Source organism: Haliotis rubra, unplaced genomic scaffold, assembly GCF_003918875.1.
Source record: "Haliotis rubra isolate DU_JTF1 unplaced genomic scaffold, ASM391887v1 Scf163, whole genome shotgun sequence".
Lineage (NCBI taxonomy): Eukaryota > Metazoa > Mollusca > Gastropoda > Lepetellida > Haliotidae > Haliotis > Haliotis rubra.
Genome location: NW_025765592.1, coordinates 1,352,607 through 1,374,553, shown reverse-complemented (window position 1 = coordinate 1,374,553; position 21,947 = coordinate 1,352,607). Strand labels below are relative to the sequence as shown.

At 40.4% G+C, this 21,947-nt stretch overlaps 1 protein-coding gene across 4 annotated transcripts in view; it reads right to left on the bottom strand.

The window, feature by feature from the left end:
* Positions 1-21,947, bottom strand: part of LOC124271753 (uncharacterized protein C20orf96-like) — a 167,948-nt gene extending 146,001 nt beyond the window's left edge. The window contains exons 1-2 of one of the 4 annotated variants that reach the window (XM_046706917.1): positions 21,865-21,941; positions 13,521-13,582 (exon numbers count right to left, since the gene is read on the bottom strand). In XM_046706917.1, the coding sequence (XP_046562873.1) occupies positions 13,521-13,582; positions 21,865-21,940 (138 nt within the window). In that variant the 5' untranslated portion in view covers position 21,941. Of the gene's footprint in view, positions 1-12,648; positions 12,669-13,520; positions 13,583-21,864 lie in introns of those variants that run through there. The other 3 variants (XM_046706918.1, XM_046706920.1, XM_046706919.1) reach the window with 3 other exon arrangements.

Here is a 21,947-nt window from a genome sequence, read left to right as displayed (position 1 = left end):
GTTGGAGTGATGTTTGTCTTCAAGCCAAGACCATCACAGAAGCCTTACCACCCATGTGTGCATCCCGCCAAGCCGACATTTGAACCAAATGGACCTGCAGATAGGTGCACCAGGCCGACTTGCCGGTGTCCTTTGATGTAATTAACACCAATTCTACCATGGCTACGTGAAATGCTTGAATTTGATTGGTCAATCAATAAAATCAGAAGGTATCAATTTGGATTGAAAATGCGTCTGATTTCACTGCGCTTCACTGCGCACGTATACAACACTGCCGCACTACTTCAGCGTGGCCACCAACATGACTAATATCAACACAACAGACGTGATGGAAATGCTGATGAAACATTTATTAAAACTCGAAAAATACAGTTATACGATTTCTCCTCCGCAATTATTAGGGAACCTCACTATCATAATTATTATCTTCTATTATAAAAATATTCAAACTCAATTACAATACACAGCTCCAAACATAAAAAACAATATCTAACATATAAATCAGAAAACCTTGTAAAAGTACATCCCTATCTATCCATATTTGTGCGGCAAAACGTTCGTAAACATTTACCTACCTGGTAAATGGTATATTTGTTTCCGTTTAGAATGGGAAATTCGCAAGATAGATAACGGTCAGGCAAAACAAACAATGTATGCCACTCATACTCCATCATGTCCCGTTGCATCGTTCAAAATGTCAAAAAATTGAACCACGAGAATTCCACTCTCTGCCACCTTCCCCGCAAGGCTGTCACTGCTATGTTCGTACACTTTGAAAAGCTTGGCCACAATCCAGTCCAAAATGATGAGAACAATGTTCCAAAGAATCCCAAGTTAGTCGCATGTACACAAAGCACTCTTTCGTCGCATGCCGGGGTGGAGGCACGTACGTGAAATCATGATCGACACTCGCCGGTCATAAAAATCAACAGTCTTTGATGAGTTACAGGTCATAGGTCGATCAGAAAAGGATGTATTCTTGATTCTGCAGGGTTCAGGTTTGACATTCAGTCAAGTATTTTCCACTGTCACTTTGAATTTCAACCTTTCGCAAAATGTAAACACTGGCTCGTCCGCCATTTCAAACTGTTGCGTTACTGTCTACTTCAAGAAAATAAGTAGGTCAGACGATTCCATTTTAGTGTGGCCAGGGGAGTACAGTAACGCGGCACACAAAACAATAGGCTCGTTTCGGTTGTGTTGAGTTATGATTATAAAAACCAAGCTCTTAGGTCTTACATTATTGCATTGAATAAACAGTAGTTTGTTTTCTTTGGACAGAATATTTTTTATGTTGCAATGTTATAAAAAATACGAACGGCACCTACCACTCCCTTCACAGACGAGTTCAATTCGCCTCTCGTCCCATGCCGGATTACAATGTGTCTTCCGCAGGACGAGGAAGTTCGATGTTAAATCGGTTATGGTAGAATGGAGATAAACATACTGTGTTCTCTAAATTAATCATTTGAAACCTCACGCTACGCGTTCGGCTTCAAATGAAATTTAGAGACTATCAATTCGGTCTAACATCCATCTAATTTCCAAACACAGTACGTTTATCTCCTAATTATCATTGTTTTGTCGACCCACCCGAGGACCGAGGACAAAACCCTACCCCAGGTAGGTCGCGACCACTGAGATCTACTTCCCATGCTGGGAATCGGGGTCCATCGCATTAGGGGTGTGGCACGGGCCGATCTAATGTGCAATCTAGGGCGCGATCTAGTGTGCGATCCTGTGTGCGTGATTGTAGGACACTTCAAGAGGACAAGAATGACACTGTAAACAACGCGAAAGACTGTAGTAAAAACATAAAAGTCATATTCTGGAACATTTCAGGTATTACTCAGAATCTTCATGACATCGACTTTGTTAACTTTATCAAAACGTTTGATATCATTGGTTTAACAGAGACTTGGAGTAATGATCATTGTGCAAATGATGTATTTACAGATCTTGACTGTTTGAATAAAGATGGAGATAAGATAGCCTCAACTGGGAGACTCTCTGGCACATCTATTTGACAAAGTATTAGATTTTGCTATACCAACTAAAGCAGAGTCTTCTCACCTCCCGTTAACCCTGGATTTATATGTGCATCACCCACTAGTACAGCCAAAGACTATGAGTGGTAAATCTAAATCTGATCATGAAGCATACAAATTTATTTGGAATAGCAAGTTGCTGTCGCAATTCAGAAATAGTTTACTATCAGATGATATACAAGACTTATTTGATAAATCTGTTGATGTAGCATTCAACCTGTTCAACTGTAAAGTTCGCAGATGATGCAGCAATTGTAGGCAAACTGAACGACACAGATTCTGAAGAACTGTATAAGGAGGACATTAATAATTTCATGACTTGGTGTGCAGAAAACCACTTACCGGTACTCTTAAATGTCACAAAAACAAATGAACTGATAATTGACTTTCGGAGTAATAGTCCAGTCAAAATGTGACTAAACCTAAAAAAAATTGGTACAGAAATGATTTCAGTGTTTCGAACATTTTTTAGTTATAACTAGTAAGTACTAAAAAGTCCTCCCTTGAAATATGATGCTAAGTCCTATTTTGGGGGGTTAAAAGTTGAAAAATTAAATTTTCAGTGAATAATTTTTAAAATCTCACATCGAGACACACATTTACATTTTTATATATATTTTCAAAGAGAACACAAGGTACTACTAATAAATGGGTTACAAAAGTCAAATAACGTTATGCAAAGTCCTAGTTTAGGGTAAAAAAGTGAAAATTTAAAATTTTCAGAGAATAATTTTTAACATCCCATACTGAGACACAAATGTACTTTTTATGTATAGTTTAATAAAGAACTCAAGGTTCTACTAATAAGTGGTCTGGAAAAGTCATGTTTAGTCCTATTTTTGAGTAAAAAGTTAAAACAAATTGAAATTTTCAGGGAATATTTATCTAGATTTCATATTGAGACACAAATGTACTTTTTATGGATATTTTCAAAGAGAACACAATGAACTACTAATACATAGGTTAAAAAAGTCAAATAATTGCATGCTAAATCCTATCATGGGGTAAAGAATTGAAAAGTTGAAATTTTGAGAGAATGATTTTAAAAATCTCATATTGAGCCTCAAATGTACTTTTATATGTATATTTTCAAAGAGGACACAAGGAACTACTAACACATGGGCTGGAAAAGTCATAAAATCTTATTACAACCATAGAAAAAAAGACTTTTCAGAGCATATATTTTCTATTTTCAAGGGTAAAATAAACACAACTTTGGGAACAGGCAATTTAGTTCCTCTTTTGTCTCAAAGTTTAGATTTATCTGAATGAGAACTATCTTCTATCAATATGGAGAAGCTGTTCTCACATATTTGACAGTATAGATGTCCATTTATTGTACTATAGTAGACAGCTTGTATGTCCATCGCATGGTAAGTCTCTAATAATTGAAATGTCATTCCATATCTCTAAAACTAACACATATTCATCCATAAACTTTGAACAGAGAGAGAGAGATCAAGTTATGAACTTGAGCCCTGTGCTATTTTGAGATGTTGAAATGTGTATATATTGTTTCCTTGGCAATCAGTTTGACTTTGTCCATGGTAGTATACTTGCAGTGGCCAGTAGGAGTTCAATTAAGAAACTAAGTGGTGCCTTTGCTCTCCAGGCATTTGTCTATGACACTAGGTTTAGGTTTACTCAATAAGAGTGTATAATTTATTGCTAAAGGTTGAAATCCACATCAATACGTTTCTGCTGTAACCTCATGGAACCGATTGAACCACACGGCCACATCATGCATGACGGAACTTCCATGTCAACATATGGGTGACAAATTCTCACAGTAAATCCATTACAGTGTCCTATGTGAGATATTATCTGTCAAATACAACCAGCTGACGTCCACGTGAATATGAATCTGTGTAGATCACTTGACTCTGGTTAACCTAATATATGTGGATTGTCCAAATGTGTACCGACATTGTACTTCACATTGTACTTGACCGCTCACAAACATAAGTTGAGCAAATACAGCTTTGAGTCTGGGACTCAGATTGATCATAGGCATTAAGGTGACACAACTCAATACTGAGAATGGTACAATCTAATGATTCATTTTATATTCTACATGAATAGTTCAAGACATCAAGCAAGTCTGAAGAAATTGCTTGGTAAAGGACATATGAACCCATCCCTTATAGCGCATCAACACCTCGGTAACCTTGGCAAACAGTCACCTGACTGACTGAAACGTCATCGGTATGGGTTAATCCATGTTATCCGATTGATCTACATTATCTGTTGCAAAATGAATGAACTGACTTCATGTACACTCATTTTCTGAAGTGTTGCTCCTACTTCTGTAACTAGAGATAGTAATGACAAGATATTAATTAACATAACAGGTGACTTGCACTACACTGATAGTGACCTTTAATACCAAGGGCTTTTCAAAGGGGTGACAGAGATACCCTTGGTCTCATAGTCTGTAAATTTGAATTAATTTTGTGGATCATGCTTGGTGAGAATGCTATTCCAAGCAAAACCTAACAGTAACAGAATGCACGACAACAACCTCGTCTCCGATATCTTGACGGTAGACTATCTCGCCGGAAATCTCGGGGGAAACCCACCTGTAACCACTCTCCGGTCTTCCAGCCTTTGTCAACGACCTCTACGTGTTTGGCTATCTATCTCGCAAAGACATCGTGCAGCACAAGGGAAGCGTCCAGAGTATGACTGGATACTACGCACCACCTACAAAGAGTATACGGAAGCAACCAAAATGTATGTGACACTTCTCCACATGGTGCAAAAGACGAGTGAAGAAGCTATTGCCAGCACGATCCAAAAGATCAAAAGCGAAACCCAGCAGAAATCGCTACGAGCATGGAAAGCCCAAACCGACGACGAAGCCCCCTTTTGCAGTCTTCGTGGCCAAAGTGGACATCTCTGTAATCGAGATCGACCAACTCCAAGAGAAATTGTCCAATCTAGAAACAAAACTACAAGGCAACAGACTAGGGATCTACAGCATCAACTACACCCAAGACTATTCCGGCCGCAAACAGCTCGTGCAATTCCTCTGAAGCCAACATGGATTTGTCGAACAAGGCGATCTCGTGGAAGCTATCGAAAGCGGAAAACCCACCATCCTGGACAACACTCACTCGGTCGGCAACCATGTTTGCACGTGGGTAGAGACAACAAAGTCCGGCAAAACGATGTGCACCAAGATGTACAACAAAGTCCGAGAACCAATTGGCAGCCATCTTGCCGACAACGTAGATTGTCCAAACGAGTACCTCCGCAAAACCTTTCTCCACCGAGACGTACAACAACGAGGTTGCACTCGCATAGAAGTGTCACTGTACGCCTGCCAAGACACCGACATGTCCACCAACGGAGCAGAAAACGTTTTGCAAGACGTGTTGGAGCGAGTTTCACCAGCAGGCGACGGTCTATTCATTGTACAACCAGCAGCTATGTAGTGGCTTCGTCTCGCAGAAAAGATAGACTGCTGTTTGGTCCTAGCCGACCGTCCACTGCAAATGATCTTGGTACGCACATTCGAAAACGGGTCACGGTCTTGGACTACGTGTCTGGACTACCAACACAGAATCCTAGGGAAAAAAAATCAATTGGGCCATAGCAGACTTCGGTTTTCGAATGGTTCCAATATTCCATGTGGACATCCTATTGGTAGAAGGAGATACAGTGGAACTAGGCCCACTCCGATGCTATGGCAAAGGTAAGGACAACAAGATGGTGCTAACTGCGAGCAAGAAGCCAACAGCTATGGATCCAGGTGTATTTCTCCCGGCAACTCCACACAACGAATGGCAATGGAGACAGAAGAAATGCCCAAAGCTGGGCAGAGATGGAATTGGACCAACCCTTCCAAGAAATGCCGAACATAGCTGCCAATCGCAAAATTTCTACTTTGTCTACACAAACGCGAGGAAGGAAATTGCTGGACTTACTGGAGTCCGAAAAGGCAGAAAAATTGACGACGAAGAGCCGAAAAGGCACTAAGGAAAAACAAATACAGGAAGAACGAGCATAACTACGCAAAAAGGAGATCGAAGCTCTGCAAGATAGTTTCGCAGAAGCCACAGCATATATCCAAAAACAAAGACAATCCCAACTGGTTGTGGAATATGCTCTCCGCAATACGGATACAAACAAAGTAGGGGCAATAGCCAGCCGATATGCGTCATTCTCGGCTCCCGAACCACCAACCGTTCCATACGCATCGTCCTCCAATCGCTAACAGGCGAAACGAGCCCTGTTTGGACTACAGAGGGGCTAGAAAGAGTACTACGACAACACGACTCCTACTTTGAGAAAAAGAAAGCAGAGGCCCAGATAAGCTGCGTATCCAGGTAAAATATGCATAGAAAATTTCCAATTACACAGTGAAAAATAATTGTTGCGTACCAATTACACATTTAAAATGTTAGATACGCTAAAAGTTTAAAACAAAAGCGTACGGTATATACTTATAAAAAATCGCTTGCGTAATGAAAAAGACATCGATTGCTATCAAGTTGTACTGTTAGTATAGGACAAGTGTTGTACTGTCAGTATAGGATGAGTGATTTTTTATGAAATCATTTCCATTATATTTAAGTTGGTTTTGATTGGGTATGACATAAGGCAGGACATACCTGCTTAGTAAACTTACTCAATGACATAATACTTAAGAGAGTAAAATGACTGAAATACGCACATATTTGAAAGCAGTGAAATACCCACTCAACATTCATAATACCCACTCCAAAAAAATACAGTAGGTACAATACCCACATGAGCTGAATCTTATCTGGAGCTCTGACGAAGACGGACTGTTTCAAGCGACAAACATATTGGTTGGTAGAAAAGGATTTCTCTCGAGACGAAGTGTACAAACACACCCTGCAAATCAAGATTGAATCCTCCGTAAGACCGTTCTTCGACAAAACCGGCAAAGAAATTCATTGAAAGAAAATACAGGTTGTGGTATCTGGACAAGCGCAGGAAGATAGAGGAAATAGAGAACATGTCAGAATAGGAAGAATATCTAGAACTACAAAAGACTACGCCCGCCATCCAGAAATGTGTAGACTTTCCAGAAGGGATCTATTACATCCATAGGTTTGCAAAACAGATGTAGTGGGACCGAGCAACCTATCCTGTATCTACAAGCGGTGGACGAAAATGGAGCACCCAAAGTCGATGTAGACATTCCCATACACAGACATTGGATGGACAATGCCGTAGCGGATATAGATCTGTCGAAAAAGCAAAGCCCAGCTCTATTATTATTATTATTATTATTATAGGATATTTATATAGCTCACATATCCAGTCAACTAGTGCATGCTCAAGGCGCTGGTAGTTGTTCCCTCGTTCATTGGATGTCAATCTCAACTTCAATCGTATTACCAATCTCAACTCCCTGGGGAGTATACAACTCTTGCAGCCACTAGGCGCACTGAGTTAGTGTGGCTTTCTCATCCTAACGAGCTCTATGTTGTCTAGGGTCCATTCGCACAACACCAACCAAGAAGAAAGCTAGAATCGTACATATAGAAACCAAACCCCTTCCAGATGCATAGACAAAAAAACTACGTTGTATACTACAACACAACGCCACCTCTAGAAGTACGAGTCCACAGACTCTTTCCATAACCGATAGCAAATAGTCTAGTCTTGCCCCAATTGTATACCGGTAGTTTTTTAGACAGACCCTCCAACAGCTCGCCTAGTATTTTTGCAGATGCACAATCGTGGGCTTGGGGTTGCAAAGGAGGAATGGAGTCGTAGACTTGTCTAGGCCCGTTTTGCTATTCCAACTGCTTTTCGTGGAATTTGTGGTACGGAAAGTAGGGTGCATGCCCGGACGAAAAAACCAAACGCATGGTTCGTATACCCTACTACAATACTTTTTTCCAAATAGGCTGGATTCCACACATCGACTTCTCTACTCCATGTGGAAGGGGTCCCCAGGGTGGACCGTGGAAACTGGTTTGGGCGTTTCTGTCTTCTCGTCGACCGGTATGTGGGCCGGCGTGCTAGCCAGTGTGCTGTGCTTCCAGGTCTTGTGGACGACCTTCCAGAGGTAGGTCCACTTTTGGGCCAATTCTACCATCTGCTGCACCTTCTGGATATCCAGACGCGTCTCTTCTTGTTCCTCCTCGACGCTTTCTATTTACTCCTGGAGTTTGTCGTCGTCATCCAGCCTAGACAAGATGTCAACCAACATAGTCGTGGTATGCTCCATGGTCAGATCCTTCTCTGCCCAGCTTTGGGCATTTCTTCTGTCTCCATTGCCATTTGATGTGTGGAGATGCCGGGAGAAATACGCCTGGATCTATGCCGGATGGGTGTAGAGCTGTTGGCTTCTTGCTTGCAGTTAGCACCGTCTTGGTGTCCTCACCTTTGGTATAGCATCGGAGTGGGCTGAAGTCTCCTATGGCCCAATCGATGGTATATTCACAGGATTCTGTGTTAGTTGGACGAATGTGTAGTCCAGACACATTTTTTCAAATGTGCGTACCACACGACAATTGTTTGCTGTGGACGGTCAGCTAGGACCAAACAGCAGTCTATCTTTTCTGCGAGACGAAGCCACTGCATAGCTGCTGGTTGTACAACGAAACTCGCTCCAACACGTCTTGCAAAACGTTTTCTGCTCTGTTGGTGGGCATGTCGGTGTCTTGGCAGGCGTACAGTGACACATCTATGCGAGTGCAACCTCGTTGTTGTACATCTGGGTGGAGAAAGGTTTTGTGGAGGTGCTCGTTTGGACAATCTACGTTGTCGGCAAGATGGCTGCCAATTGGTTCTCGGACTTTGTTGTACATCTTGGTGCGCATCATTTTGCCAGACTTTGTTGTCTCTACCCACGTGAAAACATGGTTGCCGACCGAGTGAGTGTTGTCCAGGATGGTGGGTTTTCCGCTTTCGATAGCTTCCACGAGATCTTGTTCTTGTTCGACAAATCCATGTTGGCAACAGAGGAATTGCACGAAGCTGTTTGCGGTCTAGGACGCCAGAATAGTCTTGGGTGTAGTCGATGCTGTAGATCCCTAGTCCGTGGCCACGAAGACTGCAAAAGGGGGCTTCGTCGTCGGTTTGGGCTTTCCATGCTCGTAGCGATTTCTGCTGGGTTTCGCTTTTGATCTTTTGGATCGTGCTGGCAATAGCTTCTGCACTCGTCTTTTGCACCATGTGGAGAAGTGTCACATACATTTTGGTTGCTTCGGTATACTCTTTGTAGGTGGTGCGTAGTATCCAGTGGAGTAGTCCAACAATTTTTTTTCGCGTGGCCGTGCTCTCCCATCATACACTGGATGCTTCCCTTGTGCTGCATGATGTCTTTGCGAGATAGATGGCCAAACACGTAGAGGTCGTCGACAAAGGCTGGAAGATCGGAGAGTGGTTGCAGGTGTTTCCCCGAGATAGTCTACCGTCGAGATATCGGACACGAGGTTGTTGTGCCGTGCATGTTTTCCAGTAGGAGCTGGTGTGCAATCGATTTACTGCACGAATGCCCATTTCTTGGAAAGTTGCAGTGATTTGCTTTGCCATAGTTTTTGTTGTCGGAGTGTATCCTGTATATTGTAGCAACTCTATATGTCTAATTGGAAGTTCGAGCAACCTTGGTGTCAGGTCGAAAAAATGGATTGCCCTAGTGAAAATGAGATTCTTATAAGGGTACTATCATGCACAGAATAATCTCCGCTCCGGAAAACATACCCAGGATCAATGTACATGTATTCCTAGTCGAAAAAAATAATCAATTTCACTATACGTGGATTAAAAGTTTGAGCACACAATTCAACGATCAATCAAACCATAAAGAAAAGAAACACTTCTGCAAACGATGCCTGCATGGTTACAGTAGACTAGATCTTCTTGAATCGCATAAGGAAGACTGTAGAGGTGTGGTACAGACCACTGTTAGGATCGCCATGCCCAAAGAAAATAAACATATTCTCCAATTTAACCATTATAACAAACAAATGTCTGTGCCCTACATGATTTTACGCCGACTTCGAAGCCCTCATCAAACAGGTCGAACATACCATGCCCGACACGACCGAACAAAGTTTCACGTACAAAACGCAGGAACACGAAGCTTGTGGGTTCAGATATGTGGTCGTTCGATACAATGGACAAACGAACGCTCCCGTGATCTACTGAGGACATGACGCGGATGAACGATTTCTCACTTGCCTACAACACGAAGTAAAAGCAATCAGGGACACTTTATCTAAAATCGTGCCCATGTGTATGATGAAGGATGACTGTAGAACTCACAAAACATCGACTCATTTGTACGGTTGGGCTATGAGTCAACCTTTGCCTACGGGCTGAGTTCGAATGGATTGATAGCGACCATTTTAAAACGAAGAACAGAAGAACATTATGGCTATCCCCGAAAACTTTGAGACGGGATACGTATTTGAAATGGACTTGGAATATCCCGCGGAACTCCACGCTGCCCACAACAGTTATCCGCTGGCCCCTGAACAGTTGATGGTCGATCGAGAATGGATGTCGGACTATCAGCAAGAATTGTTGGGAATGACTAAACAAGCTCAGGTGGAAAAACTCTTACCCAGCTTGATGGATAAGACCAAGTACATCGTGCATTATAGAAATCTACAGCTGTAACTGTCGTTGGGGATAAAGCTGAAAAAAAATACACCGAGTTCTAAAATTTGATCAAGGCCCTGGATGGAGCCTTACATTTGATTGAATACTGATCTGAGGAAAAAAGCAACCACTGATTTTGAGAAAAACCTGTATAAGCTCATGAATAACTCTGATTTTGGAAAAAACATGGAAAATTTAAGGAAACATGTCAATGTGAAATTAGTCAGATCCAATGAAGAAGAAAAACTGAGAAAATTAATAGTGAGCCCCGGCCTTTAATCGAAGCAAGCTATTTGATAATGACTTGGCGGCTCTACATATGAACAAAAGTCACATCACATTAAATCAACCAGTCTATGTCAGGATGTGTATTCTCGACCTATCCAAACATTTTTCTACTACAACAAGTTAAAAAGTCAATATGGTAATCGGTAATAGGTGTTGCTCTTAAAAATTCGTACCGAGGACGTGTACGAGGCATGGCAGAAAACATAGATTTGTACGATACAAGCGATTATCAACCAGATCACGCTTTACACAGTACGACCAATAAAAAGGTCCTAGGAAAAATGAAGGACGAATGCGCAGATATACCCATTATGTAATACGTCGGATTCAGAACTAAAATGTATTCCATCTTGAAAGCCGACAACGGTGAGATCCGAAAGGCTAAGGGTGTGAAAAAATACGTGGTTCAACAGCACATCAAGCACACCCTCTTCAAACAGGCTCTCTTCGATAAACGCACGTTCAAACACCAAATGAATGTGCTCAGAAGTGACAAACACAAAATCTATGGAATCACCCTGAATAAAACATCCTCGTCACCCATGGATATGAAACGATGGAGTGCTCATAATGGTGTCATGACTAACGCGTACGGGCACAGTTGTATTGAATGGAAAATATCGTGAACTACATAAATCATGAAGAAGATTTACTACAGCCCTCGGGGATACTGAAAAGGCACGGGTGCTACCCAGAGCTCACGATCGACGGAATGGGTGACCCGTTTACCTCGAGTTGTGTCGGCGATCAACAACAAAGTGACGCGACTCATCGACCAAAAAAACACCAAGGCCATTAAAATGAAATCCGTGACGGCTGAATCAGCCGCACCACCATCCAAGGGTAAAAAAACGAGAAAAAACTATCGGGTCGGATCAGCGTGAGGTATTTGTATCAGCCCGGTGAACTCGAGGGAAGGGATCGACGTCATGCTACTGACCCTATATGGTCTGATGATTCGTATATTTATATTTATCATCATGTGGAGATTGATCGAGAAACGGTTGTTCAGTTGCATCGGGGTGGACGTCAGTGGACTCGATATTTACTCAGCCCTACGTCGAGTGATTAGTCAAGGGCAATTCACGACCCTGTACGATAGTTCAGGTCTTTTGGGTACCGAATGATTACAATGTCTCATGGATACTTTAGTCGATTATAGCCTAAAGACCAAAGACTGCACCGCCCCATACTCAACCTACTCCTTGGCCGACTTTGATGAGTTTATGGCAGACCCCAACCAGCACTTCGTCGCTCAATATTACGGCTACATTTGAAAAAAAGAGAAAAAAAAGGCACATCCAACCATGGTCCACCATCAAACACACCATTTCATCACATCGATGGGGGATGATTCAGACACATATAACCCAATAGAACACCAACTGCGGCAGGAGCCCCATCCTAATACTACTCTATGAGTTTATTATTGTTGTTACAGACAAGAATTTATAAATGACTTCTATCTACTCATGTAAACTCTAAATGTACTACAGGCCTGTGGCCTTCTTAAGTACTGAAATAAAGATTGATTGATTGACAGTACGGGGTGGTGTCAGCTCCTGAAGAGTTCACCACTTACTGAATATACTTTGCAAGAGTGAGTTCTTGCCCATGGTTTAAATAACGAGTTCACCACTTGCTAATTTTCTTTGCAAAAGGACTGCTTATTTGTGAACACTTTTCACAGAGAGTATAAAGAAAGGAATGATATATTTACCAAACCATTCTCAATCATGGCTCAGGTACATCTTAAGTTCATTCCGTCCCACTGTGGAGGAAGAATATTAGTTCATCAAGGATTTATGTTTAAAAGCAATGAGAGGAGACATTACTGGCAGTCCTTGAAAAATGTATGAAAAGTGCTTGTGAATGATAAAGTGTATATATGAATGAACGAACAAATGTATAAAAATGAACATGTTTGTGTTATGACTGGAAATAAACGAATCATCTTGCCAGGCATAAATAACTTTTGTCAAACAATTTTTTGACATGTTCCCCAGGTTTAATCCCCCACTTCCATTGTTTCGCTAATCCTTTTAAATCGACAAGTGTAAAATGACCCTTGTCAGCTTGTATAACACTGTTTTGCTGGAACTGCTGGACAAACATGCTCCCGAGAAAGAGCTCATTCCCAACAGACCCGACTCTACCTGGATGTTTACTTCTGAAGTAGTCAGGCTAAGGCGGAGAGATGGCAAGCAGAGAGGAAATGGCAGAAGAGTCAGCTAGAGATTGATCATCAGTTATTTTACATGGCCAGGAACAAGGTCAATCTGATGGAAAATCAGAGTTCATGAACAGTAAAATCAGAAATAGATTGAGATGCAAACGCCCTGTACAAGGTTATGTTCTCCCCAATGGGAAAGCAAATTCACTCAAAACTACCAAGTTTTGGAACCGCAACTGAAATAGCAAATGCATTTGCACAATTCTGTGAGAACAAAATCAGTTCAATCTGACAACATTTCAACACGGACCAAGTTCCTAAGGTTGAAGACACATTTCCTCTCCACCTTTACAATCTTGGTGAGCTCAAGGAGTTTCTCAAGAGGAGATAATGAAAGTGATTCAGAAGTCCATGCCCACCTCAGGTCTTCTGGATCCCATTCCCACTCGGCTCATTCTTGGCAATGTGACAATTCTTCTGCCTGAAATTGTGAACATAGTGAATTGCAGTGTCAGGTCTGGAACAATGCCATCACCTTTCAAACAAGCCACTGTCAAACCTATGTTAAAAAAATCCTTCTTAGATAGTGAAGCATTTAAGAATGTCAGACCAGTGTCCAATCTACCTTTTCTATCAAAATTGATTGAAAGCACTTCACTCCAAACCATTTTGGAAACTAAAGTTCCCACTTTTCCTGACCTTTAGCTTCAATATCCGAAGATATAAAGGAAAAATAAACATGTTTAGAGCCTTTCCAAACACTACATATTTTTTCAACAACACAAAGGATTTTTTTCCACTGAACTGTTTGAGAGTGTATGTACTTCAAGAGTGTTTGAATACTTTTTAACACTATTGACAATTCCATAAAATTCTTAAAAAGGAAGAATGAACACCATACATTTACGTTACAACTCAGGAACTAAAACTTCGCTGGTTTCAGTATAGAATAATTAATCAAATATTAACTACTAACACTTTTTTGTTTAAACTTAAACATGTTCGTTTGGTTATTATCATTATTATAGGATATTTATATAGCGCACATATCCAGGCAACAAGTGCATAATCAATGTGCTGGTATATTTTTCCTCGATCACTGGATGCCAATCTCAACGGCACATCGCATTATCAATCTCAACTCCCTGGGGAGAATACAACTCTTGCAGCCACTAGGCACACCGAGTTATTGTGGCTTTCTCATCCTAACAAGGTACCCATTCACAGCTTGGTGGACTGGGACGCATAGTCACAGTACCTTGTCCATGTTCACTGCATGTTGCTGTACCCGCAACTAGGTGTTTGCACGTATTCATGTGGTCACCATCTGGTCATATACCAACAGATTCATGGGTTGTGCACTGTACACTAGGGTTGTGACAACACTGAAAGAGTCTGCACACAAAGTTGACTCCAAGGTTTTTACACCCAGTCACAGGTGGGCTCGACCCCGACACCTCAACCTCGCTGGATCACTAGCCTGGCCTTTGATCTTTGCCAGCTCAGTGGTTAGGCAAATGTGATCATCATGTTTACAACATGACGCACCTTGTCTTGTTCTTTGATCTTTGTGTTTTTCATATCTTCCTACAATGCATAAAGGGAAACAATTAAATGGGAATGTGATGTTATGAAGAATTTTTAATGAGTTACTCCAGTGGTTAGTTACACACAAGCAATGGCTGTGATCATCATGTTTACAACATGACTATCCACAGAGCTTGTCTTGTTCACTTTTGAAACAACGTAAAGGAAAATGTGGTTACTGACAAGATATTTGACTTTCTATTGCTCATTGCAAAGTTTTTTCTTTATAGGTGCAAATTCATTAATGTAAAACCACTTTTTACTCTTATTATAAAAAAAGCTTCAAAAAGATACATACTCAAAAGGGAAAAATTATTAAAAAATAGTAATCAACTCAAGTTTTATAAAAGTTGGATGCTTTATCACTAACCTTTTGAGAGCCAAGCAGCCTAGTGTTAATGAATTCCTTAAATTACTAATGTATTTGATTATTTTTTTTGCAAGGGATCAGTCAACAGAATGTTTTTCTAAAATAAATAGATTATTGAAAACTATGAACAATATTTAGTCATGCATTAGTGGATGTCTGTGTGTGTTTTTATAATTCTTTAAAAAAACATCCAGATCAATGTAAGGTGACATGCTTTTTGGGGTCCGTTGGTAACCTAGGGCCGGACCTCTAAATGTAAAGGTTTTTATCTGGAATAAAAATATGGAGAAAAAAAAGAAATAAATTGATTGAAACAGCAGTGTGTCTGAGACTCTCTGAACATTTGGAAATTCACCACTTAGATGACCTCTTTCAATCTGGGTATCACAAACATCACAGCACTGAAACAGCCCTCCTCGGGGTGTTGAATGACCTCAGACTTGAAGTTGATGAGGGGAATCTAGCATTGCTCGTCTTGCTGGACCTTAGCCCAGCGATTGATATGACAGACCATAATGATTTCCCACCTCAATGTGGACTTTGGAATCCAGTTAATGGCGTTGAGTTGGTTTAAGTCCTACCTCAAGGACCAGTCAGTGCTTGTAGATGGCTGTCTATCAGAACATGTCCTACTTACAAGCGGTGTGCCACAAGGGTCAGTCCTTGAGCTGATCCTTTTCACGCTATATACAAGACAGCTTGGTAAACTCATTGACAGACACTGGATTAGACGTCACCACTATGCCGACGACACAACAGCTGAAACAATGTCTCCCCAAGCCGGCAGAGGCTGCTGAAGTTCTGGAACAAACATCCCTCTATTCTCAGGACATTAAGTCCTGGACGTTGAGCAACAAACTCAGACTCAATGATGGCAAGACAAAATGCCTTATAGTTGGACCCAAGTCGAGGCGGTCCAATTGCATACCTATTGGGAGTTGTGTCATTCAGACAGCAGAGGTAGTTAAAGGTCTAGGTATCCATCTTGATTCTGAGTCATCTTTGGAGAACCATGCTCAGCGCCTTGAGCATGCACTAGTTGCCTGGATATGTGCGCTATATAAATAAACCTACAATAATAATAATATAATAACTAGGATTGCCTCCTGGGCAATACTGACGGTCTTCAGGCTTCCCCATACACTCCCGTGGCTACCTTTACTTGTACTGTTTCTTTGGACGCCAGCTGGAGCGCCCATTAGTGTTTTTGAGATTAATTTGGCATTGATTCAATGCTGCTGACACAAACGGAAAATTCACAAACTGCAGAAAAACAAACAGGAAGACACAGTCAAACAAAGCAAAATAATACAGCAATATCTACAGACATATACTAAAAGAGATTACCGGTAAATATTGTAGATTTTGTTGTCAAAAGTCAAGCGTATTCCTGTCACAGTCAGGCTGGTAAGCAAACTGCTGGAGAGATCACACCCTGGCAATTCCAGAACACTAATTGTTTTGGCTGTAGACCTAAGAACAACGGCGTTACGGCCTGTTAAAGAGGGAACTATTTCTGTGGGCACTAGAAAACCAGGAAGCAGTGATAGTTGCTAGATTTTACGACGCTTCCTCCAGCTATCTCACAACTGTCACAACTGACAAAATGCGAAATCCTAATGTCCCTACCTGTTTGTGCCGTGATTGTGATGTAACTATTGACTTTTACATAATAATAATGTGAAGCAAAAATGTTTCACATTTCATTATCTATAGTTTGGTACCTTGAAAACTGAAATCCATTGTGTTTTTGCAGAGCTGTGAACCCTATAAAAAAGCGTTTTGCCAAAATTGACCAACTTTCCAAGGGCAATACCTCCGACACTATTCAAGATATCGACATGCCTTGAACACACTAAGTAGTCCGGAGTGTGGGCTTTAAAACGATATATAGAACACTATTGTCATATTTGCCGTTCAGGAGCAGAAGATTGTTAAATACAGGCACCGTCTAAAAGGTGCGGAAATGTGACAAATCGCGAAGGTTGTGTTTGTGTCGTAATGGTGACGTAATTATGGATTTTTACATAACCATGATGTAAAGCAAAAATGTTTCCCATTCAATTACCTACAGGTTGGTACTTAGGAAAATGGAATCCATTGATTTTTTGCAGAGTTGTGACCTTTTTTTTAACCCTATGAAAATGCGTCTTAGAAAAATTGACCAAATTCCAAGGGTGATAACTCTTAAACTATTCAAGATATCGATATGCCTTGAAGGCTTTAAGTAGTCCGGGCTTTAAAATCATATATCGAACACGATTGTACTATTTGCCGTTCTTGAGAAGAAGATTTTCAAACACAGGCACCGTCAAAAAGGGGAAATCGGCAAAAAATCGTTTTTTTCAAAATAGCGCAAAATTTGACCTGCCGGCCAACTTCAGGTATGTGTTGTATCGATGGGGAATGGTGTTGTCTACATTGAGTGAAAATTTGGTCAATTGATCTCTTATAGTTTTTGAGATATTGAAGTGTAAAGATTTTGACATTTTGGGTTGTCTGCCCTTACCGGAAGCCTGGATTTTTTCGACTATGTATCAATTTCAGCACACAGGCTATCATCCCTGAAAGTTTCATGAAAATCGACCAAGTAGTTAGTTCAGGAGAGCTGTCACAAAATTTGTACAAATAAGAAGAAGAAGAAGAATATTCGGATAATAATAGTATGTCTTCCAGACTTTCTTCTGAAGACCTAATAATAACCACATCAGCAACTTGAGCAGAAGCTGCTTAAATTCCTCAAGCTTAGAAATATTGGAAATATAAGGGGGGATACAAAATGCATCAGGAATTGTGACTCTCACGCGAAAACATGACATCACCAGTGTATGAAATAAGGCTCGTCTGACTACCAGAGTCAGGCTAGATTTTTGACGGATGGTCTAAGTTCACAGCTAGCCAGCCCGATGGTCTGGTAAAAATTTAAGATAAGATAAGATAAGGTAATATAAGATAAACTTTAATGTCCCGCAAGGGAAATTTGTTTTGCATTCAAAGAGCCAATACAAGCATATAACAACAAATCATTTAAAGTATATATACACAATGCCAAGCTAATCAGAATATAAAGTTGAATTATAACATAATCAAAGTTCATGATATAATAATCACTCGTGCCTCATCATAGATTTCACTATTACAATTTTGAAGGAAGATTTAGAAGTTTTATGCTGTATGGGACAAATGATTTTGAAGTTCTATTAGTTTTGTAATACATGATTTTGAAACGACAGCCAGAAGGCAGAAGTTCATAACATTCATTTAAAAAGTGTGATGGATCCAACTGAAAGGCCAGAGCTTTCTTCTTAACTTTTGACTCATACTGAAAAGGTAGAGGTTCGAAATTGAAGCCGCAGATTTTGCTTGATATGTTTACAATTTTGTCAAGATTATTTTTCTGTGTAAGAGGAAGATTGCCATACCAGGCATGAAAGCAGAAAGTTAAAATACTATTAATGAATGTTTGGTAAAATAATTTTAAGATATTAGTGTCTACATTAAATGATCGCAATTTTCGGAGAAAGAAAGCCTCTGTTGTGCTTTCCTATGTACACGATGTGAATTTGATTTCCATGAAAGTTTATTATCAATGATAGTACCCAGATATTTATACTCTTCTACTGTTTCTACTTCCTGTCCATCAATACAAACAGGTTTCAGTTTGTTTTTTCTGCTTCGGAAGTCAATTATCATTTCCTTTGGGTTTTTTATGTTCAGGGAGAGGTAATTGTCTTTGCACCATGAAGTAAACGCATCAATATTTTTCCAGTACTCTAACTCCGATTGACGAATAAACCCAACCAAAGCGGCATCATCAGCAAATTTGAAATTCAAACAGGTGGATAAATGAGATATACAGTCATTTGTATAGAGTGTGAAGAAGACAGGGGACAGGACACAGCCTTGAGGAGCACCGGTACTCACAAGATTAACGTCAGAAAGCGTTGAATTGACCCGAAGATGTTGAGGTCGGTTAATTAAGAAGGCCTCTACCCACTTGATTATGTTACTATTTACTTTCATGTTGAATAATTTCCTTATCATCAAATGTGACTGGATTGTGTTGAAAGCAGAGAAGTCCACAAAGAGGATTCTTACATAAGATTTTCAATTCTCTAGATGAGTATAGATCTTATGTAACAGTGAAATGTGTGCATCTTCTACCCCACGCCTGGCCCTGTAAGCAAATTGTAAAGGATCCTTTTGATATCCAGTATTTTGCTTAATTAAGTTCAAGATAATTCTCTCAAAGCATTTCATGATTATTGGAGTAAGGGCCACTGAGCGGTAGTCATTAATTATTGACGGTTTTGACTTTTTGGGAACGAGGATTATATGCAAGGTTTTCCCTATTGTTGGTATATAATGGGTGTCGACAGACATCTGAAACATCACTCTGTATATCCCGCACAACTGTTCACAACATTCTTGTAGTGCAATGCCAGGTATTCTGTCGGGGCCGATTGATTTCCCAATATTAATCTTCCTAAATGTTAGCATCACATCAAGGTCGGTGATTACTAAATTATCATCTTCTGGTAGGCTTTGAATGAAGGCATTTCTTGTCTGAGAGAAGTTATGTACATCAAATCTTGAGTTGAATCTGATTGAGATCTCTCGCAAATAAGACATCATTTTGAGTGTTCAGGACTTTACATTTACTGTCGTTGCCAATCATGGTTTTAATTCAATTCCACGCTGCTTTCAAGTTATTACTTTGAAATTCCTTTTCTATTTTCTTTTTGTACTCAAGTTTACATTTTTTAGTCACACGTTTGATATCTCGTATTTCTTTCACTCGAGTTCTGTCCCCTGTGAAGAAAGCACTCTTCTTGTCATTGAGAAGTCCTTTCAATTCAATGCTAATCCAAGGTTTGTTGTTTGGGAAAAGTTTTATGGTTTTTGAAGGAACAATATCATCGATACAGAACTTGATATAATCTGCTACAATGTCGTTCAGCTCATCCAGATCAGTTGATGATTCGCGGAAGTTATACCACACTGTACAGTCAAAGCAACCTTTCAGTTGATTAATAGATTCTTTTGTCCAGATTTTAATAGATTTTACTGTTGGTTTTTGTGATTTGAGAGTTTGTTTATACTGGGGAACGAGATAAACAACGTTATTATCTGACTGACCAAGTGGTGGCTTCACATACGATTTATAGGCTTCTTTTATGTTACCATAGCACAGATCTAAGGTTTTATTTTTCGCGTCTCACAAGTGACATATTGGTGATAATGAGGCAGTGCTTTATTTAACACACAGCCGTTGAAGTCCCCAACAATCAGTTTTGGTGCATCAGGTGAAAGGGCATCGAGCTTACTGATGTGAGCAGACAGTATGTCCGCCACTTTGTTTGAATTTGCCTTCGGATGGGTATAGACAGTTGATATAAATATCTGACCAAATTCTCTTGGCAAATACTTGGGTCTCATCGATATGGATAAGAGTTCTTTATCCTCCGTGCATGCAGTGTCTCTTACAACATAATTACTGCACCATCTTTCATTGATATATATGCACACTCCGCCTCCGACTTTCTTACCAGTAATGCCGCTGTCCCTGTCCAGTCTGATATAGGACCGTTGAAGCCCTGGATCCGTAGCGCATCATTGGGGATTGTGTTGTTCAGCCATGTTTCAGTGAAACATAGTAAACATGACTCATGGTATTCATACAAATATTTGACACTTATTTCAAGTTCCGGCAGTTGTTGCCACAAGGATCGGACGTTGGAAAGCACTATTGTAGGTAGAGGAGGGGGAGTTTTCCTTACTCGTACACGTTGTCTCAAACCCCCCTTTTTACCTCTTTTCCGCTTTTTAGCATCATTCCTGGAACATTCCTTTGGTAAATCAAGTGGCGTACTGTAATCCGATGAGAAAGTGTTGAAATGCAAGAGCTGATCGCATTCATACCGTCGAGAGAGATGCTGAGGAACAGGATGTCCACCATCTTGAATAACGTCCAACGGACTTGTAGCGGTCGCGCAGTATAGCTGATGGAATAGGATGATTCCTGTTAACGTTACCGCTAACCCAGTGCTCATTGCTTTCTTCATTATGATGAATACAACATTTGTGCACTAATCTTCACAAGTTAAGAAATATAAACTCAATTTACAACAAAACTCAACAATAAATCACAGAGCTCTTTGAATACGTGTCGCCACGGCGCAGCGCCACCTAGGATTTTAACCTGTTCCATACATCTGAGTAAATTCACCATATCTTAAAATCTATTTTCAGATTTCTCTGAAAGTGACTGTTGTAAATAGTGTGTTAGACAGTGAATACAAGTATTCATTGTGACTAAAAATTGAACGTGTCTCCTACAAAGTCAGTGCCTTGCATAAAAATGCAATGCTGGTGATGCACCAGAGTATTCGTGTGAGCTACTGCAGCCTTACAGCCCACTGAGAACTCTCAGATCTCAAGCACAACATCTCCTCTGTGTCCTGAAAACTAACACTACAAGCTTTGAGCATCTCTCTTTCTCTCACTCGGCAGCGACAGAATGGAATCAACTTCCTATCGAAATAAGACTTGCTCCAACATTCAAATCGTTCTGTTTAAAAAGACTTTCCTTAACTAGACTTTTAATGTGCGTTTTGAGCGTGCAACGAGCGTGGAGTAAAGCTCAATATAAATGCACTATTATCAATATTATTGTCTAACTTCCGACAGACCAGGTAGAGTCGATGCTAAATTAAGACTTATATAGCTAGCAAGAGGAAATTATCACTATTGCCTTAACTATTTAATCATTAACAAACCAAAAAATATAAGCGAATATACTTTACCACAAGAAAACAGGCAACAAACTAAAATATCCTCCTTTTGGGCGCTGTAACAGCCATATCTTTGATGCGTTGCCATAGATGCA